The sequence below is a fragment of the Anopheles marshallii genome, chromosome 3, assembly GCF_943734725.1.
Source record: "Anopheles marshallii chromosome 3, idAnoMarsDA_429_01, whole genome shotgun sequence".
In the NCBI taxonomy this organism is placed as follows: domain Eukaryota; kingdom Metazoa; phylum Arthropoda; class Insecta; order Diptera; family Culicidae; genus Anopheles; species Anopheles marshallii.
Window position 1 is genome coordinate 2,665,788 of NC_071327.1, and position 22,790 is coordinate 2,688,577.

A 22,790-nucleotide genomic window follows, 5' to 3' on the forward strand; every position below is an offset into this window, starting at 1 on the left:
AAATTTTAGCAAATGGGATAATCGGCAACACTACGGAACGAGGGAACGATAGACGAAATAGATGATGTGCCGAAAGAAATTGGCGCCCCAGTGCTGGGTCATCGATGGCAAATGAATGGAGCTCTATGTTAGATTTCGAGTCGAGCCAGCATTAATTTATTTGTATACGTTTGTTTAAGATCCGTTGGCCAATTCTTGTTATAGCGTGTTGCTGTCCAAACATTGAAGATTGATCCCTTCGTTTGCGATATCTTTTTTGCGTTATGAGCAAATTTTCCACCTCATGAAGTGAAGTACTTCGTTTAGCATGGTTTGTAAAAGCACGTTCATTTTTTCACAGTGCGTAATTTATTTTGCAACAGATCAATTGTAGAAATCTATTATTCCTGTTAATAAACCGATCGGGGTTCGTTCACAAAGCAAAACAGACCTCGTCTTGCGAATGGATGCATTTGTAACGGTTGGAAGTAACCGCTTCGAGAGGCGTTGTTTCTTTTAGCACTGTTTATTCTCGCCCCGATCGTCGTTCGAGGACACGCAACGCTTCGCTCAATGCGGTGCTCAAAATAAATTACAAAATAATCAGATCGCCTGCCCGGAATGGGCACGCACCTCACCTCTCACGAGTGGATCTCATGTGCTGGCATGGTTTGTGAAAAATGTTTCACTAGCACCGTTTCAAAGAGAGCCCACGGCATAATTGGTGGTCGATTTGCTACAGCACCGGCACGTACGAAAACCATGCGGCTCACGTACAAACCCGGGAGATGATCGTCTTCGTCATTATGTTGGTCATATTTTAACGTTCGCTGCACTGGAGCATAATCAGCATTCAATGCAACAAGATTGCATATAGAATGAGACAGCAAACAGGAAGGTGTAGAGTGCCTAGGATAAAGATACGCGCTCTCCCTCCGTAATGGCGCACAAGCCTGTGAAATTCGTCGAGGCGGGTTCGTTGCTTGCCGGTGCCGCAGTCTTTCGAGCGTATCCGCAAGGTGTTGAATAGCCGGGCACGAAGATAAGAATCACAAAACCGCAAACATTCGACGTGCAGTTTCGTCGCAGTATCACGATGGTCACGGAAGAATGGACACCAATTGGATGAGCTGAGGGGTTTCGGTTTTATTTATTCCGTCCCATTGCAAGCCAAACGATTTGGATGAATATTTCTCACACGTTTGCAAAAACGCAATTCAATATCCAAAAGCAATTTGCGATTTTATGTTTCTCGACAGCGATTTGTTGATGCTGGCCGGCAGCAGGTATATTGGAGTGTAAAATTCTTCTCGCATCCCAACTGATCTGGATGTAGAAGGGGAAAAAGGGAAATGATGGATACAATTTCGAGCTGCCTGGATTGTACCTAATAAAAAAGGCCAATAATGTCATAAAGTAGATTATAACACACTTCCGGTGGGGAATGTATGCTTGCTAAATGGAGAAGGTTTTTTCAAATAAGATAAAAAAGTAGGTATAAATATTTTTCTTTTAAATGATGTTAATGTAATAATAATTTTTAATACTTATAGAACTACATGAGCTGTCGCATGTAGCATAAGTTCAATGTGTACAAACAGTCGACATTACGGATATTTTTCCTGCCTCATATTGAACCCACCGCGAGCGTAGAACGTCTCGCGTAAGCGCGTCAACTGGACGCCAGTCGTTGGCGGCGATTGATAAAAATCTAGCCTCTGTCGTCCTCCTGGCACAGACGGGCACACCATTTGTTTTATCCGTTTTGTCTGCCATTTCGTTGCGTTACGTGGTAAACACCGGAGGAGGAAACGACGTTCAAATGCGCAACGCGCATACAGTCGTGTGCGCAAACGGTAGTATAAACGGAACTTTGTTCGAATCGTGCAGCTTCCTGCCGCTACGCCGAAAACCACCACAGAAAGACAGCACACAACGTTGGTGTGGTGCAAAATGGGGAGAGAGGGGAAAAATTATGCTGCATTGTTCTGCTGACCGGCGGATAGGTTTTCAAAACTTCACGCCAACACGATCCCGAAGACTAAGCGTATTCAAACCGCTCGGGCACGTTATTGCAGCATCAGCAGTACGGGGCAAGCGCAAAGCGAACCAAATTCAGCCAAAGGAAGAAATGCCACCAACGCCTTAAGCGGTGGCGGTTAGCATAGACTAAAGGTTCAGGGTTGCTTCAGACTCGATGGGGCGCATTTACGTATGCCTTATTTAGATTATTTGCAACGTTTCCACTTGGCACCAGAGATCGGGTAATAGTGGCAGCTTTGGAATACCCGATTGCTTCGCTTCTCGCCTGCAACCCAAAACGACAGATGAAGCTAAGTTGCGAGGAAACGGAACGCAAGAAAGAAAGAGAGATTTATGCTTCCATTTTGCCGTCATTGGATCTTTTTTTTACTTCGTTTAGTCGTACCAGCCCATTGTCGTATCGGTTTTGTGCCAACGCGATAGCAAGTTCGGAACGGAAGCTGGAGAGATTTCATAAACCAGCGAGAAATAAGCGATCCGGTTCAATGTGTCCAAGAATGTTCTGTGACACCCGAAACCACAACATATAGCGTAAATATAATGCAGCTTTTGTTTTGGACCAATCGATGCCGCTTGGAATGAAAGCCGACGCTGTTGGAAAGGTATTAAATATACAAAGTACATAAATGTTGTTTTGCTTCCACATTGCGAGAAGAAGCATTAAAATTAGGAATCTGTTTAGATGTAGAAGTCCACTTTGCTGGTATAGTGTTATGCGTTGGTAGGAATAATTTGTATATCCTAATAGTAAAAAATAATACAATTAATGCTACATAATATACTCCTGTGCTGGTATTCAGCAATGCCACTCCTTTGTTGCATATAGCGTAAAAAAGGTAAACAATACTAACAAGATGCCCATTTCTCACTTATTATGAAGGCATCACCAAAAAGGGAAACAATAGTAAGGAAACGCTTTCGTTTGCAAGTTGTTCATGAGGAATCAAGCTTTTTTTCACTCATCACGCACTAACCGCAGCTAAAACACATTCGACTTTGATATGGCTTGAACAGCGGGTTGTTGTTGCGGGTGAACAGAATGGAATATCGGATTGCAAAGTGTCGCATGTGTACGGGCATGTCGTGTGTACATGTGTCGACTCTCTGGAGCAAAACGAAATAAACCCAGCAGAAAAATTATGCTGTGGATAAATTAGCGATGAAAAACGTTAAAGAACAGATGTGCTCGTAAACAAGTGCAGAAGAAATCTTATGCTAGCGATAACATGTTGCGTTGCAATCACTTTCTTCATAGTTCACCGCCTGTTTGGAAGTGAAGCGATATTTTTCATTTATACGTTATACCCATCGCTATTATATTGATAAGCATACACAAATGGTTTCTAAATAAATTCTTTATTCCGTCACCATATGTATTTATTGTCAAACGTAATCATTTGACCTTCTATGAACATAAAGCAAAGCAACCGCTTGCTAGAAATATTTATCTGTACGTTATCGATTGGGTTGTAGATGGTTGACCCATTGCAGAAATGAAGCGTCGTTTTTTGTATCTAGGCAGAAGACTCTTCAGTTCGGCGATAGTTTTCGCTCCGTACAGCATTACTACGACGTGCGAAGTATCTCCCAAACCATCAATTATAATGTCAACCAAATCAACTTCGGCGATATTGTGCCCTTTGGCAATGGCAATCATCTCCAACACATACTTCAATACGTTTTGGCCCACCAACTTGTGATTCCGAAGCTCCTTTACTATGCCTTCGTCGCTGCACTGTTTGTAAGCTTGAAATTCTTCCAGCAATTTCGCTTTACAATCGTCGTAATCTTTGAACTTAACGGTGCTACGAAAAGCGGCTGCAGTTTCGATCAACAAAGCACATACAGCAACTAGTTGCTGTGATTTGTTCAATTTCAGCACACGAAAAGCCTCCTCCAGCTTCTCGATCCACGTTTCAACACGTACTGTTCCTTCGCCACTAAACGGTTCCACAATCGCTTTGATATGCGCGATATCGAAACTTTTCGCGTGTACAACGGACTCCAGTTGTTCGATTTTACGCTTCAGTTCCTCGTTTTCCAAGTGAACCTTTCTCCATTCGTCGTTCCGGGAAGAAGATGAAGCGTCCCCCTGCGACTGTTGCGTATTTTTCGTATTCGTCATGCTGAATTCAGCTACCTCGCGCATTATCAATTGACACCGAAAACCTATCGAGGTGTAAGAAAAGCCGGCTTGATTCTATTCCATTTTATAACGATTTTAACGAACAATTTTAGTGCTTTACACGTTCTTACCGATGAAGTCGCTGCTTACTGCTTCCTGCTTCCGTGAAACGCAATATTAGAATAAATCTTCACCATGCACGCTTGCTTCGACCGACGCTATTTGCATGATCTTTTGTTCTTGCATGGTAATGAGCTTTGACATTTGATCGTGTTCGTTGTGACGGCAGCGCAATTGTTTATGCTGACACTTCCAGTGCTCCACGATGAGTCCTAAATTCAAGGTTCAGAGAGGGATTGATTTAGGATGAAAATTGTATTTTTTGGTATTTAGATTATTGGTTTATCTTACGATGTTTCACAAACTTTTACAAACTGAACCAAAGGAAAATGATACTTTATCCGTGGATGTAATTGTACATTGTAAACGTTTCATGATTGCATGTGTTGGTAGCGAATTGAATTTATGTTTCTCTCCAAAATTTTGGTGTATGCTGACAGATGATTCGGATGTGTTTATGCAATTCTTCACATTCAACGACTTCAAAATCGATTGTAATGCTTTTCATAACGCACAAGACTGGTACTCTACACACCACCACCTGTGATGTATTCCTGTACGTAGGACTGGTGTTCCAGCGAAAGGATTCCTAGATGGATCATCTCATCATCACAAATCGGAAGAAATAGTTCAGGTCAATGAACTTAAATCTTCTTATATTCATAGTCCTTCTGGTTAATATCTATACTTGGCAAAACCGTCAAAACTAGCTGTAACAATCTGATACGATATTATATCAGAAAACTCCTCAGCTTTCAAGATGCATTACTTCATTGGTTCTGTATGGCTCCTAGTGGGCTGGAAATAAGATATAAAAAAACATTGACGCTACAAACACTGATTCGGATCAAAATATCACATTACCACTTCAAGGCATTGGTGGAATTTTGGCCAGTTCCAGGTTTGGTCCGGATCAATTTCGCCAGATTTCCTTATCAAAACAATCACCACAGTTATCACCCAAAATGGTAAGAACAAGTTTTACAAGTATCTCAAACTAGGTATGTGAAAGTTTGAAAGCAGTATTAAAAATCATTTCATTATGTTGTGTAATTTTTTTAATTGCCTATTTGTTGCTTCTCATGACTGAGCTGGTGGAAGCCTTTTGCGACCGCAATGTTTAGTGATCGTTTGTATGCCTCACCGTAATCTGAAGCCCTTTTTCTCGACGGCAACTTCGCTGTTGCCCTAAAGTGAGATATTTTATGGAGTTTATCACGGATCGATCGTGGCTCGAAGATTTAGCGTGAGTACCATCTAGCGGCAAACCCGTGACAGTCGGTAAATTTATCTCTCATGTTTAAATATACTCCGCTGAAGTGTGGTTGAGGTATTTCCAGTCTGTTTTTCGAACTAGGCAAAGGGAATACCCCTTTGGCGAATAAATTGTTGATCAGCTTTTTTTATTCAATCCTTTTTCCGTAACGTTATGAGGTTGAGGGTGCTGATTAGATCAGGATGTGTCCAGTAGCCTAGCAAAGGGGCAGACGTGTACCATTCAGTGTTTTCTAAGGGAGAAAATTGATTTATTATCGTTCGTATTTCAGTGTTTCAGTAGGAGTGAATCCATCAGCCATCCACTCATGGCTCATCATCTCGTGTCTCACTATCTTTCATCTGTGGGGCTTCTCGTCTCTCTGGACCTGGTAACATCTTTATGGCGTGATTAATAGAAGTATATAAAATACCTGTAAACAAAAACAACTGTAAAAATCTGTGCTTTCGTGCCGAAAAGACAATTTTAAAGATCGTTTACTATCGTCTCGTAGGATCTGATCAGACACTCGGTGCGATAATAGCGAAACAAATGTAGCTAATCAAAAAGAAGCTTCACATCGCCATGATGATAATGTGTTGCTCGGAAATTGGTTTGTGGTAAGCGTTTCATTTTGCTTTGCATGATCGGATCCAAAATAATGACTATTACTTTTCTTCGCATGCTCTTGAATCCATTTACAAAATAACCCATCCTGACACCGGAACCGATCGTACGGGAAATGGATGTTAAACTGTGTATGTGTGTGTCTGTGGGCAGAGTGTAAGAAACAGGTTCACATTGTTGAAAAAATCGCGCTTCTGCAGCGAAACAAACCTTATGCCTCAAAGCGAAGTCGGCGAAAAATGGGAGAAACCCACGAAAGCAATCCCATTACCAATTTGTTATGCACCTTCTCGTGGCAGGCAGCAGGAATACGTTTACGCAATGATGCTGCTGAGCGGAAGGATGAAGCTCCTCTGGAGCCCCCTTTTCCAAAGTTCTCGAGATGGTTTGTGCGCATTTAATCAGTTCCGGTGTCAGTGGCTCTTGAGGCAGTTTGATGAGACCAGTCTGGATGAGAAATACACTTCTACAGTACAAAGTACATGTGTTTGGAACGTTTTACGTTCAAAAACATGGACGTTAGATGTACGTATATTCTTTCCAGAGGTTCAACTGTTTTGCTCAGATGAGCGTTATTCATTTACACCAATTTCATTCTCTGACAAGTCTTATTGTGTATCCTTTCTCATGTGTTCCTCGGACATCAGCTTCATTACGGTCGTACATTCCGTCACGGTCGTTCTTCGGGCTGTTTCTTTGGCGGGAAAAAAGAACTTCAAGCCTTCCGTACTCCCTCCCGGGGTAGCCTGATCCTAAAACCTTCTCGCCAGGGAAGGCGTGAGGCAATTTTAAATGGCCAAAGTCTCGCACCCATGATGGCTGGCGGTGTATGTGTGCCTGTTGGCTGTGCGTGTAGGAAAGGGCGAGGAATAAGTTCATCAAAAAATTAAGATAAGCGTGAATCGCCTTTGAACGATGCCGCCGTCTCGTGGCACAACACAAAGTATGTAGATGTGTCAGTGATCTGCTTTTTTTCCATTCCTCTTTTCCCGACAAAAAACGAGCATTTTGAGCAAATGAAAACCAAATCAGGAGGATAAGAAGGTATTAACATGGAAGACGCAGTATGAATTGTTTCTCAAGTATAGTTCTTCTCGTCTAAATGGTTGAAACAAATGATTTTAACACTATTTTATTCTCGAATAGTGAAAAAAATTTGTTTTGAATACGAATTCTTCTCCTTCATTATGTACAGTTTCGCTACGTTTGAAATCTGCCATTCCATGTATAGTATTCCAATCATAGCCGTGAAAAGAGTGACATGTAGGAAATTAAACTATCGTTTAATCTTGTCACTCTATAAACCCGGACATGGCCAAAGCCTTCTCCTCCTTCGTAGAAAGCATGCCTTTTTTCTCAGGAACTGCTGGAGCCGCCATCAACAAGTTCTCTCTCCGGAAGATTTATAGACAAACGTTTCGGCGCTCTTCCATCCTGATTCCATCTACCCCCGATGGCCTATATCCGTTGGGGGTTAACCGGTTTCCCGGCAGAAAGATTCTTCACATTCTGAAATTGGAATTCTACACAAGAACTACAACTGCCGGGGCCCCTTCTGTGCGGTACCGAAACACTCTCCCACTTGGTAAGTTCGCTTCCGTTAGAGGGGTGGTTTGTCTCGATCGTTTCGGAGTTCCTTCCGAGAAGCGGAAACCCCCAAAGCACGCCGTGGGGATCACACGAGAGGTGTGATAAATTTGAATTTTTAATTAAAATTATTCGGAAACGCAATCCCACCACCCCGATGCCCCCCCATTGCTTGGAAACTCGTCGCCGGACGGTCGAGGCCTAGGCACTGTTGTCTTGGGCCGGATGCGCTGCGCCAAATTCTATATCCCTTTTTAAAGACATTCCGGTTCGTTTCGGTTGGGGGATACTGCTGTGGAAACAGAGCTTCCCATGCCATTGGACGCATTACGAATGCGCATAATTGCTTCTACTCCGACACCCGGACAGTAGCATCCAGCGTGTAACCTCGAAATAAACGATACCGAACACTTGCGGTGACAATGACGATGGTCGATGAAATTTCTGGTAGCAGCAGTGGATGTTCTCTTGGACAATGCTGTGCTACCTGAAATTGTGCGAAAAGGACTGAAGGATCGGGATTGCTTTTTTCATCACTGTTCCACGTGCGAATTTTTTCCCAAAACATTATCGAACCATTGTGTCTTTGCACATGTCACCTGCCTTCCAAAAACAACTCACCCGAAATTTTATGGGAACATTTAGAAGGGAAAAGTAAAACATTACAAAAATAAAAGTTCCAACCTGACTAATGTCTTCAATGCACTTTTGTTACATTACAAACTCAGACATAAAAAAGACAAAGGACAAAACGGTCCGGAATGCAGCAAAATTCACACAGTTGAGAGTTGTGGACATAATGACACGTCATTAGTTCTGGTCATAACCTACATTCAAGTTTTCTAAAGTGATCGCATCAAGCGTTTTTATTCGCTCCATCATTTGTACACACGAAGGGCTATTGATGTGAAATATCGTGTCAAGAGTGTAGCACCTCGGCACAGACGTTTGCTATGCTCACAATTCTAGGAATTTTCAATCTCCGTTCGTCGAATTCATGTCCCGATCGGTGACTATCTGTCACAAACCATCTTCCTCTGCATCTAAATCACACATTAGCATTTCCAAACTCCTAATCGGGGAGTTTGTTTTCTTTTAGTCCATTGGGGTGACAAAAATGTTACTCACCACTTCTCAGGTGACGGTGTAATTTATGCGAATCTGGTGGCGGAGCAACGCGTGATGGGATTTCGCGATGGTTAACCAAAGCTGTGTCATACGTGGTGGGCAACGTTAGGCGGAGGATCTTAATCATCGCGGAGCAGTATCGTGTTGCTGCTCTTAGGTCTTCCAAAGCCCAACCAAGTAGCCAATTGGCGAGGGAGATAAGATTTATTTCGCAGAGTGAATGACAGCGATCGATCGACTTGGTGCATGGTGACTACCGTTTGATCTGTTGAAGGAATCGTAGTTATCTTATAAATATTTAGAAACCCCGTGGGTTCCTACTTCAGGATCTCATTAAAAAAAAGGTTTTTCAAAAGGTTTAACTTGAAGTTACACTTTTTCCGGTGATATAAAAATAACTCATCGCATTACCGCGTATCCTGGACGCGTGGAAAGAAATAACCGGAAAACAGTTTCAATTGAACGATAAGAGGCACCCGATAGTGCTGTTATATACCGTGTGGACACAAGGCTGGAAATAAGCTACTTTTTTTCCAATCGCAATGAAGATCGATTGCATGTTTGTGGCCTCCACAACTTGTAAAGGTTTGTGACTAAAAGTTGATAGTTTCAAAATTGATAACGTAGCACCGGCGCAAAAGTTGCTCCATCGGGTGTGCCCGAAGTGCTGATTATACTTCACTCAAAGCACAGGTGTGCATATACTGCGACCTAGCGTACCACTCGCGTAAGGGCTTATCTGTCTTCGACCCTATGATTTGTTACGCAGTGTTTTACCCCCAACGCAGCAATCTCTAATCGTTCTCTTTCTCGCCTTAGATGGCCTATTCGCTACACGGGCGTCCGTATTTGTGCAGCGTTCTAGACCCCGGCTAGGCAGCACAAATGCGGCGGCTTACCGACGGTACCCTCTCAACGTCATCTTTTCAGTCAAGCCAAGCAGAGCGTACTGCACCGTAAGCAATTGAATAATGAGCCCCGATCGTAAAGAGACAAAATGAGCTTCTTCCATATATGGCGATGGGACCAGGTTGGTGCTGGTCGGTCGAAAACGCATCATAAACCGGGGCTGACGTACCAATTTCTGATGCAGAAACCCGTCAACCCCCTCGAGCAAACCAGCTCGATCATTGCAATATGACAGCGGTGATTAATTTCTCACTGCCAAATTAATGTCAACGAAATTAAGACCACGCTCCCTACGCTGCAGGATCGTTGCGCTATTGCAATTGCGTAGGGTGTGGACCCCTTCAGTGATATTCTGCGTAACCCTTAGTCCCCGGTCTCGGTTTTGGTTCATTGGAGTTTGTCTCGATTTAATTTGACCCCATTATTCAACGAAATGAGAAAGTCGACACCGACAGCCGAACGGTCGTCGGCATGTTGCTAATGTCGAATGCCGAGATCACTGAGGTTAATGAGACGTGACTTCTTATGTGCGGCAGCATAATGATTGCTAGGTGTCGTCGGTTGAACTTTCTCGACGTCAAGGCTTCGGTTTAGTTGGGTCCAGTACTGCAACACACTCGAAACGGAGGAAACATCTTGATGTCTTGCTGTGAGTTGCTCGATATATTGGAAATGTCATATTTGGGCGCAGTATCTAGTGCAGTGCAGCCTTGGCAGCCATCTAAGGACATTTGCCCATGATCGACCACATCATACCTATGCGTATTCGTGTGTTTGGGCACTATCTTTGGGAGGAGGCTAAGGCTAAGAGTTGCAAAACATGGCATCCTTCCAAACCAACACGTCTTACCCTTACACGAGGTGAGTGCCAATGCTTTTGGAGCTCTGCAGGCGATTGATTGGCGCGTTGGATGGAAATCATTTCGCTAACCACCTCCAAAAAGTAAACACACACAAAACCACCAACACCAGTCCCATTTTTGTTCGATGTGGGAATTGTGTCACGAAGAGCGTTTGGTAGTCGATTTTGTTGAATGTTGAATAGCTTCACACTCTCGTGGATCCTTTGCAGACCCAAACCATGCTAAGATTCCATGGGGCAGTTTTACCACCAAAACCGCAACTTCATTTCTCAGAATACAGCCCATCTTTGTGGATCTTTTTGTTTTGCTTAGTAGAATGTAGCCAGCCGTAAAGTGCTAAAATGATGCTCATTTCCTGGCCTCTGCAGTGCCTAACGAAGGCGAGTGGGAAAATATTGCACCACAAGAACAGAAACTGAAGAAGCAATCAAATACCACCGACTGGTGGATAAAAAATGGTTCCAACGAATTGGTGAGCTACATCGAATCAGCCCTTCCCGGGAATGGTGGAATTTGAGGAGCCGGGGTATTCCGAGAGAATCTACCATTTTTATGCTAATAAATCATAAACGGCCGGTTTCACCATATTAGAGGTGTTGGCGAGCTAGAGGCTGGTGTTTCTTAAATGAAATTTCAACACGCTTTTCCTGTTCCTTTCGGCATTTCGTTTGTTGTTGTGCGGTTCGGATGGTTCGCGAAGTAGAAGCAAAAGCGTGTGGCAAAAGATGCACAAGAATAAACTTCCACCGGAGCTCGGTTCAGTTTGCTACGCTCTGGGTGTCCCAAATCCCATCCACCATATCCCAAACATATGTTGCTCTGAAGTGGTTGGCAGGCTGGCCTGGAAGGAGTTATCCCTTTTTGCTTGTTGCTCTCCTTTTCGGAGAGTGTATCGTGTTTGCTCAGTTGGTTGGCCTTAGAAGCAATCGGCTCTTCAAGGTCCCTTTAGAAAGGATGCCGTATTATGCCCTCTTCTCACACATATATTTGAAGGATTTTCCACGCCTGGCACTGTTGGTGGTTTATGGCAGTGTTCGCTTTCCAAAGAGGTCACGAGGAAAAGTGCTGCCAGAGGAAGAACTTGTTGTTAAGCTTATGGCAGTGTTCAAGGACGACCTCACGCGAAGTTAGTGGCAGATGTGCGTAAACTGTATTTTCCACGAAGAAGACATCACTTGCAGCTTGACCACGAAGAAACGATAGTTTTGTTTTATCCAATTTCCTCAACATCTGTGATATGTTGTGGCTTGTGGGAAATAATTGTAGTCCATCTATTTTGGCATTTTATTAGCCCATTGGCTCAGAAGACTCCTCCCCTCCGTCCTCCAACCTTGTTAACATCAACAATACTCCACTTCTCTCTGCAATTTAAGCAAATGTTGCTCGTTCTTGCGATTATCAAATATACTCCCTTGTTTATTGCAAAAAAAGCTGCGTAAACGAACAACACTTTCCAATTGCTGGCCGGATTGAGTTACACCATCAGAACACAGCAATGCCTAAAAAACGAGCAATAAACTGCACGAACAAATGTTCAACGCCCTGTCGTACCTAGAACTATCGCCATTCAATCGAATCGGGCCCAGATATTGGACGCTAGAATTGCAATCAGAGGAAAAATGAGCTCGCATTGTTGCACTTTCCCGTTGCACTTAAGCTGCAACGCTCAACGGTCATGCCACCCACAAGCCATTTTTGCACCCAAACACGCATACCCGGTTCTGAGGTGTAAGGGTTCGCAGGGGAAGAAGGGGGTGGCAAAGAACACTATATTTGTATCCAAGGCACGTTTGGCGTGTTTTTCGTCCGATGGCCAGTGTTTAGCGTCGGGGGTGTTATGTTTCTTCCACCTACCATCTCATCTCCATCTCCCTTACCGTCGGTGCAGCAAATGCATTTAACGAACAATATGTTACCGGTCACGTGTTTCATTATGCTGAATGTAAAGCAGCAACTTTTTTCTGTTTCTTGTGGTTGTTGTGGGGAACTCCATCCATCTCCTTCCTGCGGGTGGTCTAAACGGGCGCGCAAAAATGGATGCAAAATCGACACACCGGCTGGCGAGGGAAAAAAGGGCTGTAGTTAGACTTTCGTCACGCCAAGCGGAAGCCTATGATAGGGAGTGCAATAAGGGCAAACCACCAAATCGAATCACATTCCCGACCAGTGCACATTGCTCAATGCAATTCCACGAACGTGCGTCCCCATGACTTATTGGCAGGCGGAATTTCGCTTCCATTTCCCCTCCGAAATGTCCCTAGTCTCTCTCTTCCCTGCCATTCTTCTTTAATGTTACCGTGTGCCTTTATGAACCTTGTTGTACCCCATCCATTCGGGCGATTCGAGATGGTTATGTAGAAATTGTTCATGATAGCATGGTTGTTGTTGGTAGCCAAATTGGCATTACTCGAGTACCTTGCCAAGTTGGCGCGTTGCAACACAAGCACGAGTTGCGATATCAGTTTGTTACTTTGGTACTCGTGGTAAGGCAGCCCTTTTAAGTGTTTCGGTTCCCTGCAAGCACCAGCGCAAGATGAATATCTTCCACGGCAAGGGTGTCAAGAACGGTGGGAAGAACGAACACACCATATTATCCACGGCACTAAGCAAAAGCGAGACCGGCCGTTCGCGTTAATGACTCCCGGGCCGGCAATTTGTAGGAGGTGAGTGTTCGGCTTCCTGCTTAATTTCTTCGTACAGTGTTGCGGAAGACAATCTTGCAGCCCCGAAAGCTGAAAAGGGCAGAGCGTGAATTATGCGCTTCCGAGTAGGCAGATTTTGCTCTTAAATGCTGCATGATTTAGGTAAATGTTCTTCCGGTGGTATTCGTACAATGATGAAAATGGGAAGGAAATAGCATTTTAATCAATGCCAAACTTCATCGTTGATGCAAATGCTTTATGAAGTACGTAGCAGAATGCCTCTACAGTACCACTTAGCGGCTAAATGAGTTCCTTTAAACATTTTAGATAGACCAAGACCAAGACACATGAACTATGCTTTTACCAAAGAGAAGGAACTACAGCGTAAGGAATCGAAAATGCATCATTCTTCACTTTGATGTGACAGGCGCGCGGTACCGTCTGATGCACTTCCATCATGGTCCGTGTCGTCAACGACGACGCATTCCGCGCGACAGAAAAAATCCCGTATGGTGGATGACTAATGACATCTCAGTGGCAAAAGTGTTAAAACAGTCTCCTCGAACATTGCCAGCCAGATTTATGTACTACTGGAACGATTTTTTTGGTTGCTTTTTGCGGTATGCTTCACATTTATGTCTGTTGATGATATTTATACATCTCCACTTATAACAAAGTATTACAAATTAGAGTGCTTATTTTTCTGGCTCTTCCAACTGTCTGCAATCTGTCTGTCGGTAGAGATTGGTTTTTGGTGTCTGCAAAACATTTTTACGTATTGCGATGCTTATGAATAGAATTGTGGGTTGTCCCTGATATTTCAGCTGTTGGAATAGGCGAAAGGTAGATGTCTATTTGATACCCGCACCGTAGTAGGTCTGCTTAGCGTCGTAGGAACGTTTTCCGTTACGAACCCGTCCCTCCGAGGTAGAGCATTCAAAATAGCTTATTTTGAACTTGCTGTGCGTCTAAACGTTAGCCGCCGTCATGAAGTTGTACCATACCTGCACGTCTGCCCATACTCGTTCTGATCGTAATTGCTGACCTGCAACCTGCTTTCGATATAATTATACGCAGAGAACTTACTCGCTTATCGGAAAGGTACCTCAATGCCCACGACTAACCTCAGGTACCCCTTGCTAGTTTTCACATCCAAGTACTTAGAGAGTGGTCTATAAACTCCAACAACTCTCAAGCACATACAAACACAGTAACAGGCTTGAGAAACGGTCAGAATGCAACAGTTCCATTGGGCATGGCTGCTGCAACCAACCAGACCAATTAATCTATCAATTACAACCATTTACGGGACAGCTTGACTAAAAACAAACTGATAACGGTTAGACATGCAACACACCATAAATAATATTTCCTGCACTATCGCCCTAATCAGAGTCGAACATGATACGATAGTGGGCCCTCCGGCACACACTGCAGGCTTTCTGTCAGGCTTTCTTCAATCGTGTGCCCTTTTTCCCGGTGCTCCGTGCTGTGGTGTACTTCAAACACTGCATGATATTTCTTAATGCTCACAAAACGAAGGAACACAGGGACGTGCTATGTGTCGTCACGTTTGGGAGACACTTCCGTTCCGTCAACAAAAACCCGCCCTACACGTGAAGATTGATGTCCAGTGGGTCGCAGAGAAATTCTGCTTTGGCTGTTGGTGGCGTATCAGCTTATTGCTGTGTTTCGGAGACGACCAAAGTCCGGTCACACAAACATACAATAACCGAAAAAAGAAGCTAGAATAACCTATCAATCTTAGTCGTAGATGAGATTTTTCCACCGAATCTATTGCCGTGGGATCGGATCCAGTGCGGAGGATGGATGAGATTTTCGGCGTTTTGGTGTGAAAGATGTTTGTTTACTGTTTATTTTCCTCCTTCCGGGGACATGTGGCGGACGAATGCACTGATGAGACTTTCCCGCTATCGCACTAACCGAACCGTCCCGTCTAAGGTTGCTTGGGAGCGGCAACGACTTCCGGTGTCAATTGACGAGAAGTACATTTTTCACAGTTCACAGTATGAATTGCTGTGAGAGATATTGTTGTATTATTTGAAAATCTAATCACAAGGAAATGTTAAATCACGCTAAGAGACTGATGTGATGTTTTGCTTCTGGGCTCAAGGTAGTACAACGGCTCGGAGTGCTATTTGTACCTAAGAATTGACCAGGTTTTTTTAATGATGTGGGCGGTTTATGTTGTGGTTATGTCTTTTTTCAAGATAAATGTAGCTAATGTTTACCCCAGATCCATTGAATGTACACGGGGGAAAACCTCCTTATTTCTTTAATAGTCTTGTGGTACATTTTTTTTTATCTTTTACCTTTTCTGGAGTTGATTTACCTATAGATGTCTATAGAAACTCGAATCCGTAGACCTATAGAAACGCTGAATCTGGCTTCTTCAATATTGCTTGAATTGTACTGATTGTTACTGATTGTACTCTGATTTATTTCCAAAAAACTACCGATTGCCTTCGTACTTTTATCATATTTTTTAGAAATTGTACCGCTTTTGCTAAATTACTCCTTTTTAATTATCATTCATTTCTCTACTTTCCGACAAAGACACAAACACCGAACCAAGCATTATCGATGAGTGCATAAATCCCTTGGAATCAATCCATCAAACTCTCCCCGTACCATACCCACTAGGCAAACCTTTACACAAATACCCACCAACTGCTGTAATTGCTTCTACACTCAGCAGTCCGTACAGACATGTCAATCTAGCAGGAGAACCAAATGACATGAGGACCGCATTTGAAATTGAAATCCGCAATGATGCATTCAGCCACATGGAGGACACAGAAGCAGCAGTAATAGCTCGCAAGGGTTTCGACGTACCGGTGTCACACGTCCATCGGAGATTGATTTCGCCTTCGGTGCTTAATTAGAAGTAATGCGACCTAATTGCAACCGGGGACGGAATGGAATGGTTGAATGGTGATGCATAATGTGCGCTCGACGCTCACCCCGGGAAGGGAATTGGAAATGCAAATATTGCCGGCGGTGGTGGGTTAAAGATTTTCCAGTTTCTGTAGGAAAAGTCCTTGTCACAACGAGGCCGAAGTAAAAGGGATATGGTATAGTTAAATGAAAAATGATGGGATTGAGGTGTGTTGTATAATTTCCTTCCCGATGTTTGTCGTGCAATTTCATTAATCAAGGAAAAAACCTTATAATTATGGATATTAAAAACGTATCTAATGCGTCACAATCTGCTTTCTTCGTTCTGTTTTCTCCCCACACAGTGGACGGACAACCAACTGCTGGACAGGACAGACCTTTGGACCTTGCTGATCAACAAGCACCCCACGATGGCAATCCTCAAGATCCTTCTGTGGCAGCAACCGGTAGCACAGGTCAGTACATTATACTTGTTTCGTTAGTCTGCACCGTTTCGTCATCCCTGTCCGTTCGGATGTGCGACGACGGGCCACGGTAGCAATTTCTTATTTAAATTAGCGAACATGGATGCACTCCAAGATGGATGCCGTACTTCACATGTGTCATGCTGCGATGGAGGGACCAAGTCCAGGTTTTCTGCTGCAGAGCACTTCAAGTCCCATGTCATCTTCAAGCGAAGTGTTACGTTAAAATCACAACTCACTGCTCTTAGCACTCTGGGTTTTTCTCTGCTAATATCGTTCACTGTCTCTACCTTTTCGTACGACATTTTAATCGTGCCTGCTGCGCTAAAGTGGTACAACCGCTTCCACAGAAAGAGCTTCGCACCTTAATCCTTAAGACCCTGCGTATGCATATTTCGCAGCTCTGCTCTCTGCGTCTCCGCGTGAGTGAATATCGCGCAGGGGTGATACACAGACCCTGCTGGTGGTAGGCATAATTTTGCTATAATTGTAATTTTATGTGGCACTTTTTGTGCAAGCGATAATTTATCAACTAACACGCTGCTAAAGTGTACCGGTGCGGACGGTGGTGCAACCGCGATCAGGTGGTGTTTATTGAGTGGTACACCCGTACCTACACCGATTAGAAGCTTGATTTGAAGTTTATTTCCAATTTGTTCGTACAAGTTGTCCGCATGCATCGTAATGGGACTAAGTGTTGTGACCACAAGCTTTAAGCACAATAACAGTTGTTTTGATCATATTTTAACTATACTCTACATTGATTTATGAGTGTAATTTGAGCAGGAAAAAAAAAGTTCATCACCATCCCCATCGGAGAGTTTTATCGTCTTAATGCAGTTGAAGCATTCCATAAAACTTTCCATTCCTAGCTCAGCGGTGCAATTTCCATTTCCTGTTTGGTTTCATGAAGTTGCGCGGATAATCAGTGCTTGAAAGATTCAGGTGCAAATGACAATGAGTAGTTTCGTAATTTAATTGCACATTTACCATAAACAGTGCCGTAAATAACCTTCCACACCTTCCAATCAGAGCCGTGCTTATCTGCATACCCGCATGCAGCAAATATTGGTAGCTGCCGTCGCTCCACGGTCGCATGCTTGTCTTTCATTGTCTTATGTCATTTGTCATACGATTTTATCATTTTTCTTTCCTTCCTTCAACATTTTAATCGCTTGTTCACAGCTATGTTTTGTGTTGTTTTACGATTTTGTCGTTTGTGCAGTGGCATAGTGCGGCGAAGAATGTCGCTTTTTCTGCATTTTTTATCTCGTCTAAAGTAGAACATGTATGCTATTGCGATCAACCTGGCGTGTCACCTTGATGATCGATAAGATAATAAACGGACGCTTCTGCAGTGGACGTTAATCATACTTACAAGCAGGAGACGGTAATCGTTCAAGCGAGCAAGGTTCAAGATGAATACCACTGAACGATTATGGGGATTTATTAATGTGAATAATGCGGCAACTTGTGAATAATATTTATGTGTTTTAAAAACTGATGATTGAGTCATTAGTTTATAATGAAGTTTGAAGCACCATTTTAGATCGCTTTATTTAATTCAACTAAATGCAAACCACTGGTTGGAAATAAGGGAAGATGCTAGGAGGTGTAAATCCACATCGTTTCTATCCATACAGCACGTCATGTTATCATAAGACTCAACCTACATAGGAACCCCAAACTTGCTGCAATATATTTTGCTCTTGTACAAAAATGGGAATTGAAAAATATTGACTAAATTCGCCCATGAACATCGCATCGGTCGCCGCTCGGTTTGATTATTCTGGGACAATAATTTATGCAAAGTTAAACTGCCACAAACGCAACACTACCGACCACACGATCAACACACTGCAGCAATCAACGTTGATTTCGGTTTCTGGTTTTCTGGGATCATTTTTATTCGTTTTTTTTTTACTACTTCGCCCACATTGTCTTTACTGCGGCATATGAACGGTGGTCGCGTGGGCTCCGAAGATGAGCGACCAGAAACCACTTCGATCGATCGATACGGATCGATGTGGACGCGTGGCACAGAAAGTGTGATTATTGGGGTTTTGAAATTTGAATAAAGGCCTGTTCAAAATTGGATCATGACAACCATTGCGGCAACAATAAATCTTTGCAGCTGGCTGCCAAAGCGTCTTCCTTTATCAACAAAGAAAGGCAAAGAACATGATCGACAAACGCTATAAACATCACGTTCTACTAACAAGTCACGTTTTTTAAAAGATGTTTTTCTCGTGCATTATATGTAAAACGTTCGATGTGGTATGGTTGACTAACGACATGATTCATTTAGAAATACTTTTGCTGGGGCGTCATTTCTTACAAATGCTGGCTGCTATTTTTTTAAAAACCAAACCTTACTGCTAGTATTAATCAATCATAGTACACAAGAGGCAGAGGTAAAGGTTCCTTTGAACAGTTCTTAATCAACGTCCCTACGTCAATTCGTTTAGGATTTTGCACTGATCTGATCGTTTGAATCTGGTTTTTGATTAACCATAAAGTTTGTGCTGTGAGTCAGAAATTTTCATAAGCATTTGTTAAGCACAATTCTACGACAGAGTTCTTTTTTCTGACATTTTCACCACGATTGGATATGATAGCTGTCCAATTCAATTTCTCATACGTTCGTTTAGTGCTTCGTCGATTCCAATTAATTTACATTGATTTCATAGCTTCCAATTGGCTCTTCTCCAATAGGAGTGTTCGGGATGATGGAGCACAATTTAGAATGAGTTAACCCAAATCACTGGTCCCGTTGTCACGAATCTGCTGAAACTAATTACCTTGACGGTGTGTAAGCGAAAACTCTGTGCAACCTTTTTAATTTGTGCCATAAAGCCAAAGTCGCCAGAGGAAACAGGAAGCAGCTGTTGGGCGCAGTGGTGAAACCCACGAAACTCACCGTGCCTTGCCTGCGCTAATTGGTTACGGAGCGCAGATTTGGTGTGTCACCGTGTGCCTTCGTCTTTGATATTTGCTCACGGTAATAAATAATCGCCCCAACTGGTGGATGAAATCAGTACGCAGGAGACACTGTCCATAGGCAGAACCTGGCCAGTTTTGATGAGAGGCGTTGATGAATGGCAACTACACAAACAGACACACGTACGTGGATGTCCCTCTGGTCTTCACAATCTACAGGAAAAAGGTTGTTCTGTCTCTCCGTTGGCAGGTTTGTAATCTCCCGTAACAGGTGTATGTCATGGTTATGTAAGTTTATAAATAATCGCACACTTGAAATTCACTCGTCTATTGACACTGCACTCTCGGCTATCTGCCCTGCCTCTTTACATCCCGACCCGTGTATACAGAGTACCAAAAGTGCAGTGTCCCAACGCAAACCACCCCGCCCTAAACCCTCCGGTCCACGGATCGCAGCGACTGACCAACAGGGCTGGCTGCAATGGTTTGTTTGATGTTTGAATAGTTTATTTGATTTTGGCTGCACACCGTCGAACCGAAGTCAAGAGAGACCTCCACAAATATGCAACGGCCAGGATTAGAACATTCAAAGCGCAATTTACCGGTCGGACGAACGGTGGTCGTACGCCAACGAAAATTTTGCCATCCCCCCTACCCATACTCGAATCGTACCATTCGGTGGTAGTGGTTTAGTAGAGCAGCAGAACGCCCGCCAGAGCGGAATGGCAAATGAAAGAAAATTAAAATTGCACTTTAAAACAAAATGTTGTCGAGATAAAACATTGAAACACAAACTAATGAACCGCCCGTGGCAACTTCCAGTGGTTTTGTGCTAACGTGACGAGTGGGTGGGTTCGGTCCCGGAGTCGTTTCATTGCGTCAAATGCAACCGCTTTTGCATAAAGGTTGGGAAGAAATTAGATCAGTACGACGGCTAGAAGGAAGGCAGCACCATCCAATGGTCTGTCACAACTCAAGTCACTCGACAACCACTACCTACCTGGTATGCCTGGTCTGGCCCGCGAGCGACAGCATCACCCCTGCGCAGGCCTCTAGATTCGCTACGCCACATCTGCAAATGGTCCGGCATATGCAAGAAACGCGGATATCACCATTACAACACCTACTGTCCCTTCATCGCCGACCAAGCCGCAGCGGTACTATGAATGAAATGGTTGCATGATTTGCACTCGCCGTGCCGTCACCGCGTATCCCACCGAGTGCGGAGGTTCCCTTCGCTTTGGTGGAATGTGTATGGTTGGAAAATATATGGTCATATTTCCTAATTACGGTGCGCAATGGTGCGCAAGTTAAGCCGGATTGATGAACAGGACGACATGCGTTGAATTTTCAATTACTTGACTTTATATCAGTCATAAATTTGCCTCTCCGAAAACGCAACTCGTTTAATTGAAGTCTTGAATTGTACGCTTCCTGCCGAGCTAGGTACGATCGTGTACGGTGTTGGTAGCTCTTCCACGGATATGAAGAATTCCATAAACGCACTGTATATCTAGGATCGATGACCGAATGCCAAACTACTACTGCCCGTGTGTCGTTCTGCTTGGTGAGCGACATTTAGAAAAAAGAAACGAGCACCAAAACCGATTCTAGAATGAATATCTTAAATTAGACAGCCATTCGGCAGCCAGTCTCGGAATCGAAATTAACTCCGACAGCAGACCGTGCCGGTGCCCCGTTTCTGCGAGGAGAAGCAATAAAACAGTTTTACGCTCCTGTTCGGTCCCCGCCAGTGTCAATGTCCTATTCTATACGGTACGGCGCATCTTTACCCTGCCAAAAAAGCCCGATATCTGATCGACACTACACTCCCACACCGGTATATGGCACCAGTAGCACCATAAACAGTGCTCTCGTACGAAGCAGAACCTTAGGCTTTTTTATTGCATCTTCGTCGCCATCGACACGCGCCTTTGTTGGAAGGCAAAAAAAAAATGTTAATGTTTCGTTGCAGAAATTGCCCTTTACTGGACGAGTAGCTCGAAATGTTCCAAGATACCTTCACTACCAGGTGTAAAATGTGGTTGTTTCGTTGGATATATTTTAAGTTTATTGTGAGGAATCTTTGGAGAAGGAGATGCAGAAGCGTGAAATTAAAACACAAATTCATACTAACTTAAACTCTGGCCGAGCCTTACAATTCCAAGATTTCCAAAGTGCCCCGGCGATATTTGTTAGGAATGACAACTTTCTCCGGAATCGAATGAAATGCCATGTTGAAATTAGATTGCTTCGCAAAGCTGTTAGTAGCCAGCAATTGCCCTTCAACCGCACCTTAGATATGCGAGCAGTACCTTATTATTTGCAACGGCTAATAACGTCAGCCGTCCGCCATTATCGACCCGAACTTTAGCGCTACGCCGATACTCCGACACTGGTCTTTGTTGCGCTGTGACGGTGACAAGGATAAATTCCACAATCCGTTCCAGTGGCTCCAATCGACACGTAGAACCTCATAACCCCACCCGACACCCTGCACACAGGAAGGGGCAAGCCGCGGTGGCATCTCTTAATTTGTGCCAAGCGGGCAATTGCTGCGTTTCCACCGGGGGGTGGTCGCAAACTACCGGTGATAACGTTGCACAGCCTCCTCCTACGTGGTATGTGCAGCAAAACCCTTTACGGGTTGCCTCGAGATTAAATCTTCGTGTTGCAAATTGTTAGCAGGTTGCCTCCACCGAGAACACCCGGCTTTCCATCGTCCAGCGGTAGTGGGCCCTTTCTCATTTTTTTTTCGCTCGTGTGCCCTGTTTCATATTTTTGCATGGTCTGCACTGTGCGGGCATTGTGTCGATCCGCTTATCGCGAGTGTATGCAAAGCGACGCGGATTTGCGAGTCGTTGGGTTCACGCAGCACTGGGTGGTAAAACTTGTCGCGTTACCAAGACAACGTCGATCGAGATGGAGAGCCTTGGATAGCAAAAGGGTTGTCTGGGACTAGCCGTCGCACAGACACACTCTGCGGACTACACGCGGTGGTCCGATCGATTGTAAAAGTGTGGAATCGGCGTGTGGCGGTATGTAACAGTTAAAAAATCGCGTTAAATCACTTGTTCTTTAGTACCCGCAGTTGCTGATACGGTTGTGGTGACGGTTTGGGTTGTTTGTGTATTCTTTCTACGCCACCCAGTACCTCATGTTTGCTTTTTATTGGCGTTGATGTAGGCT

General features: G+C 43.9%; 2 protein-coding genes across 2 annotated transcripts in view; one reads left to right on the forward strand and one right to left on the reverse strand.

Moving 5' to 3' along the window:
- Positions 1-3,466: 3,466 nt before the first annotated feature.
- Positions 3,467-4,147, reverse strand: LOC128716163 (uncharacterized). Its single transcript, XM_053811083.1, has one exon. It carries the CDS (start codon positions 4,145-4,147, stop codon positions 3,467-3,469), a length of 681 nt encoding a protein of 226 aa, XP_053667058.1.
- A 2,514-nt stretch (positions 4,148-6,661) lies between these two features.
- The window catches only part of LOC128716165 (bone morphogenetic protein receptor type-1B), a 53,738-nt gene continuing 37,609 nt past the window's right edge, over positions 6,662-22,790 (forward strand). Inside the window, exons 1-2 of the mRNA XM_053811085.1 lie at positions 6,662-6,674; positions 16,542-16,652. Of these exons, the coding sequence (XP_053667060.1) occupies positions 6,662-6,674; positions 16,542-16,652 (124 nt within the window). The remainder of the gene's footprint in view (positions 6,675-16,541; positions 16,653-22,790) is intronic.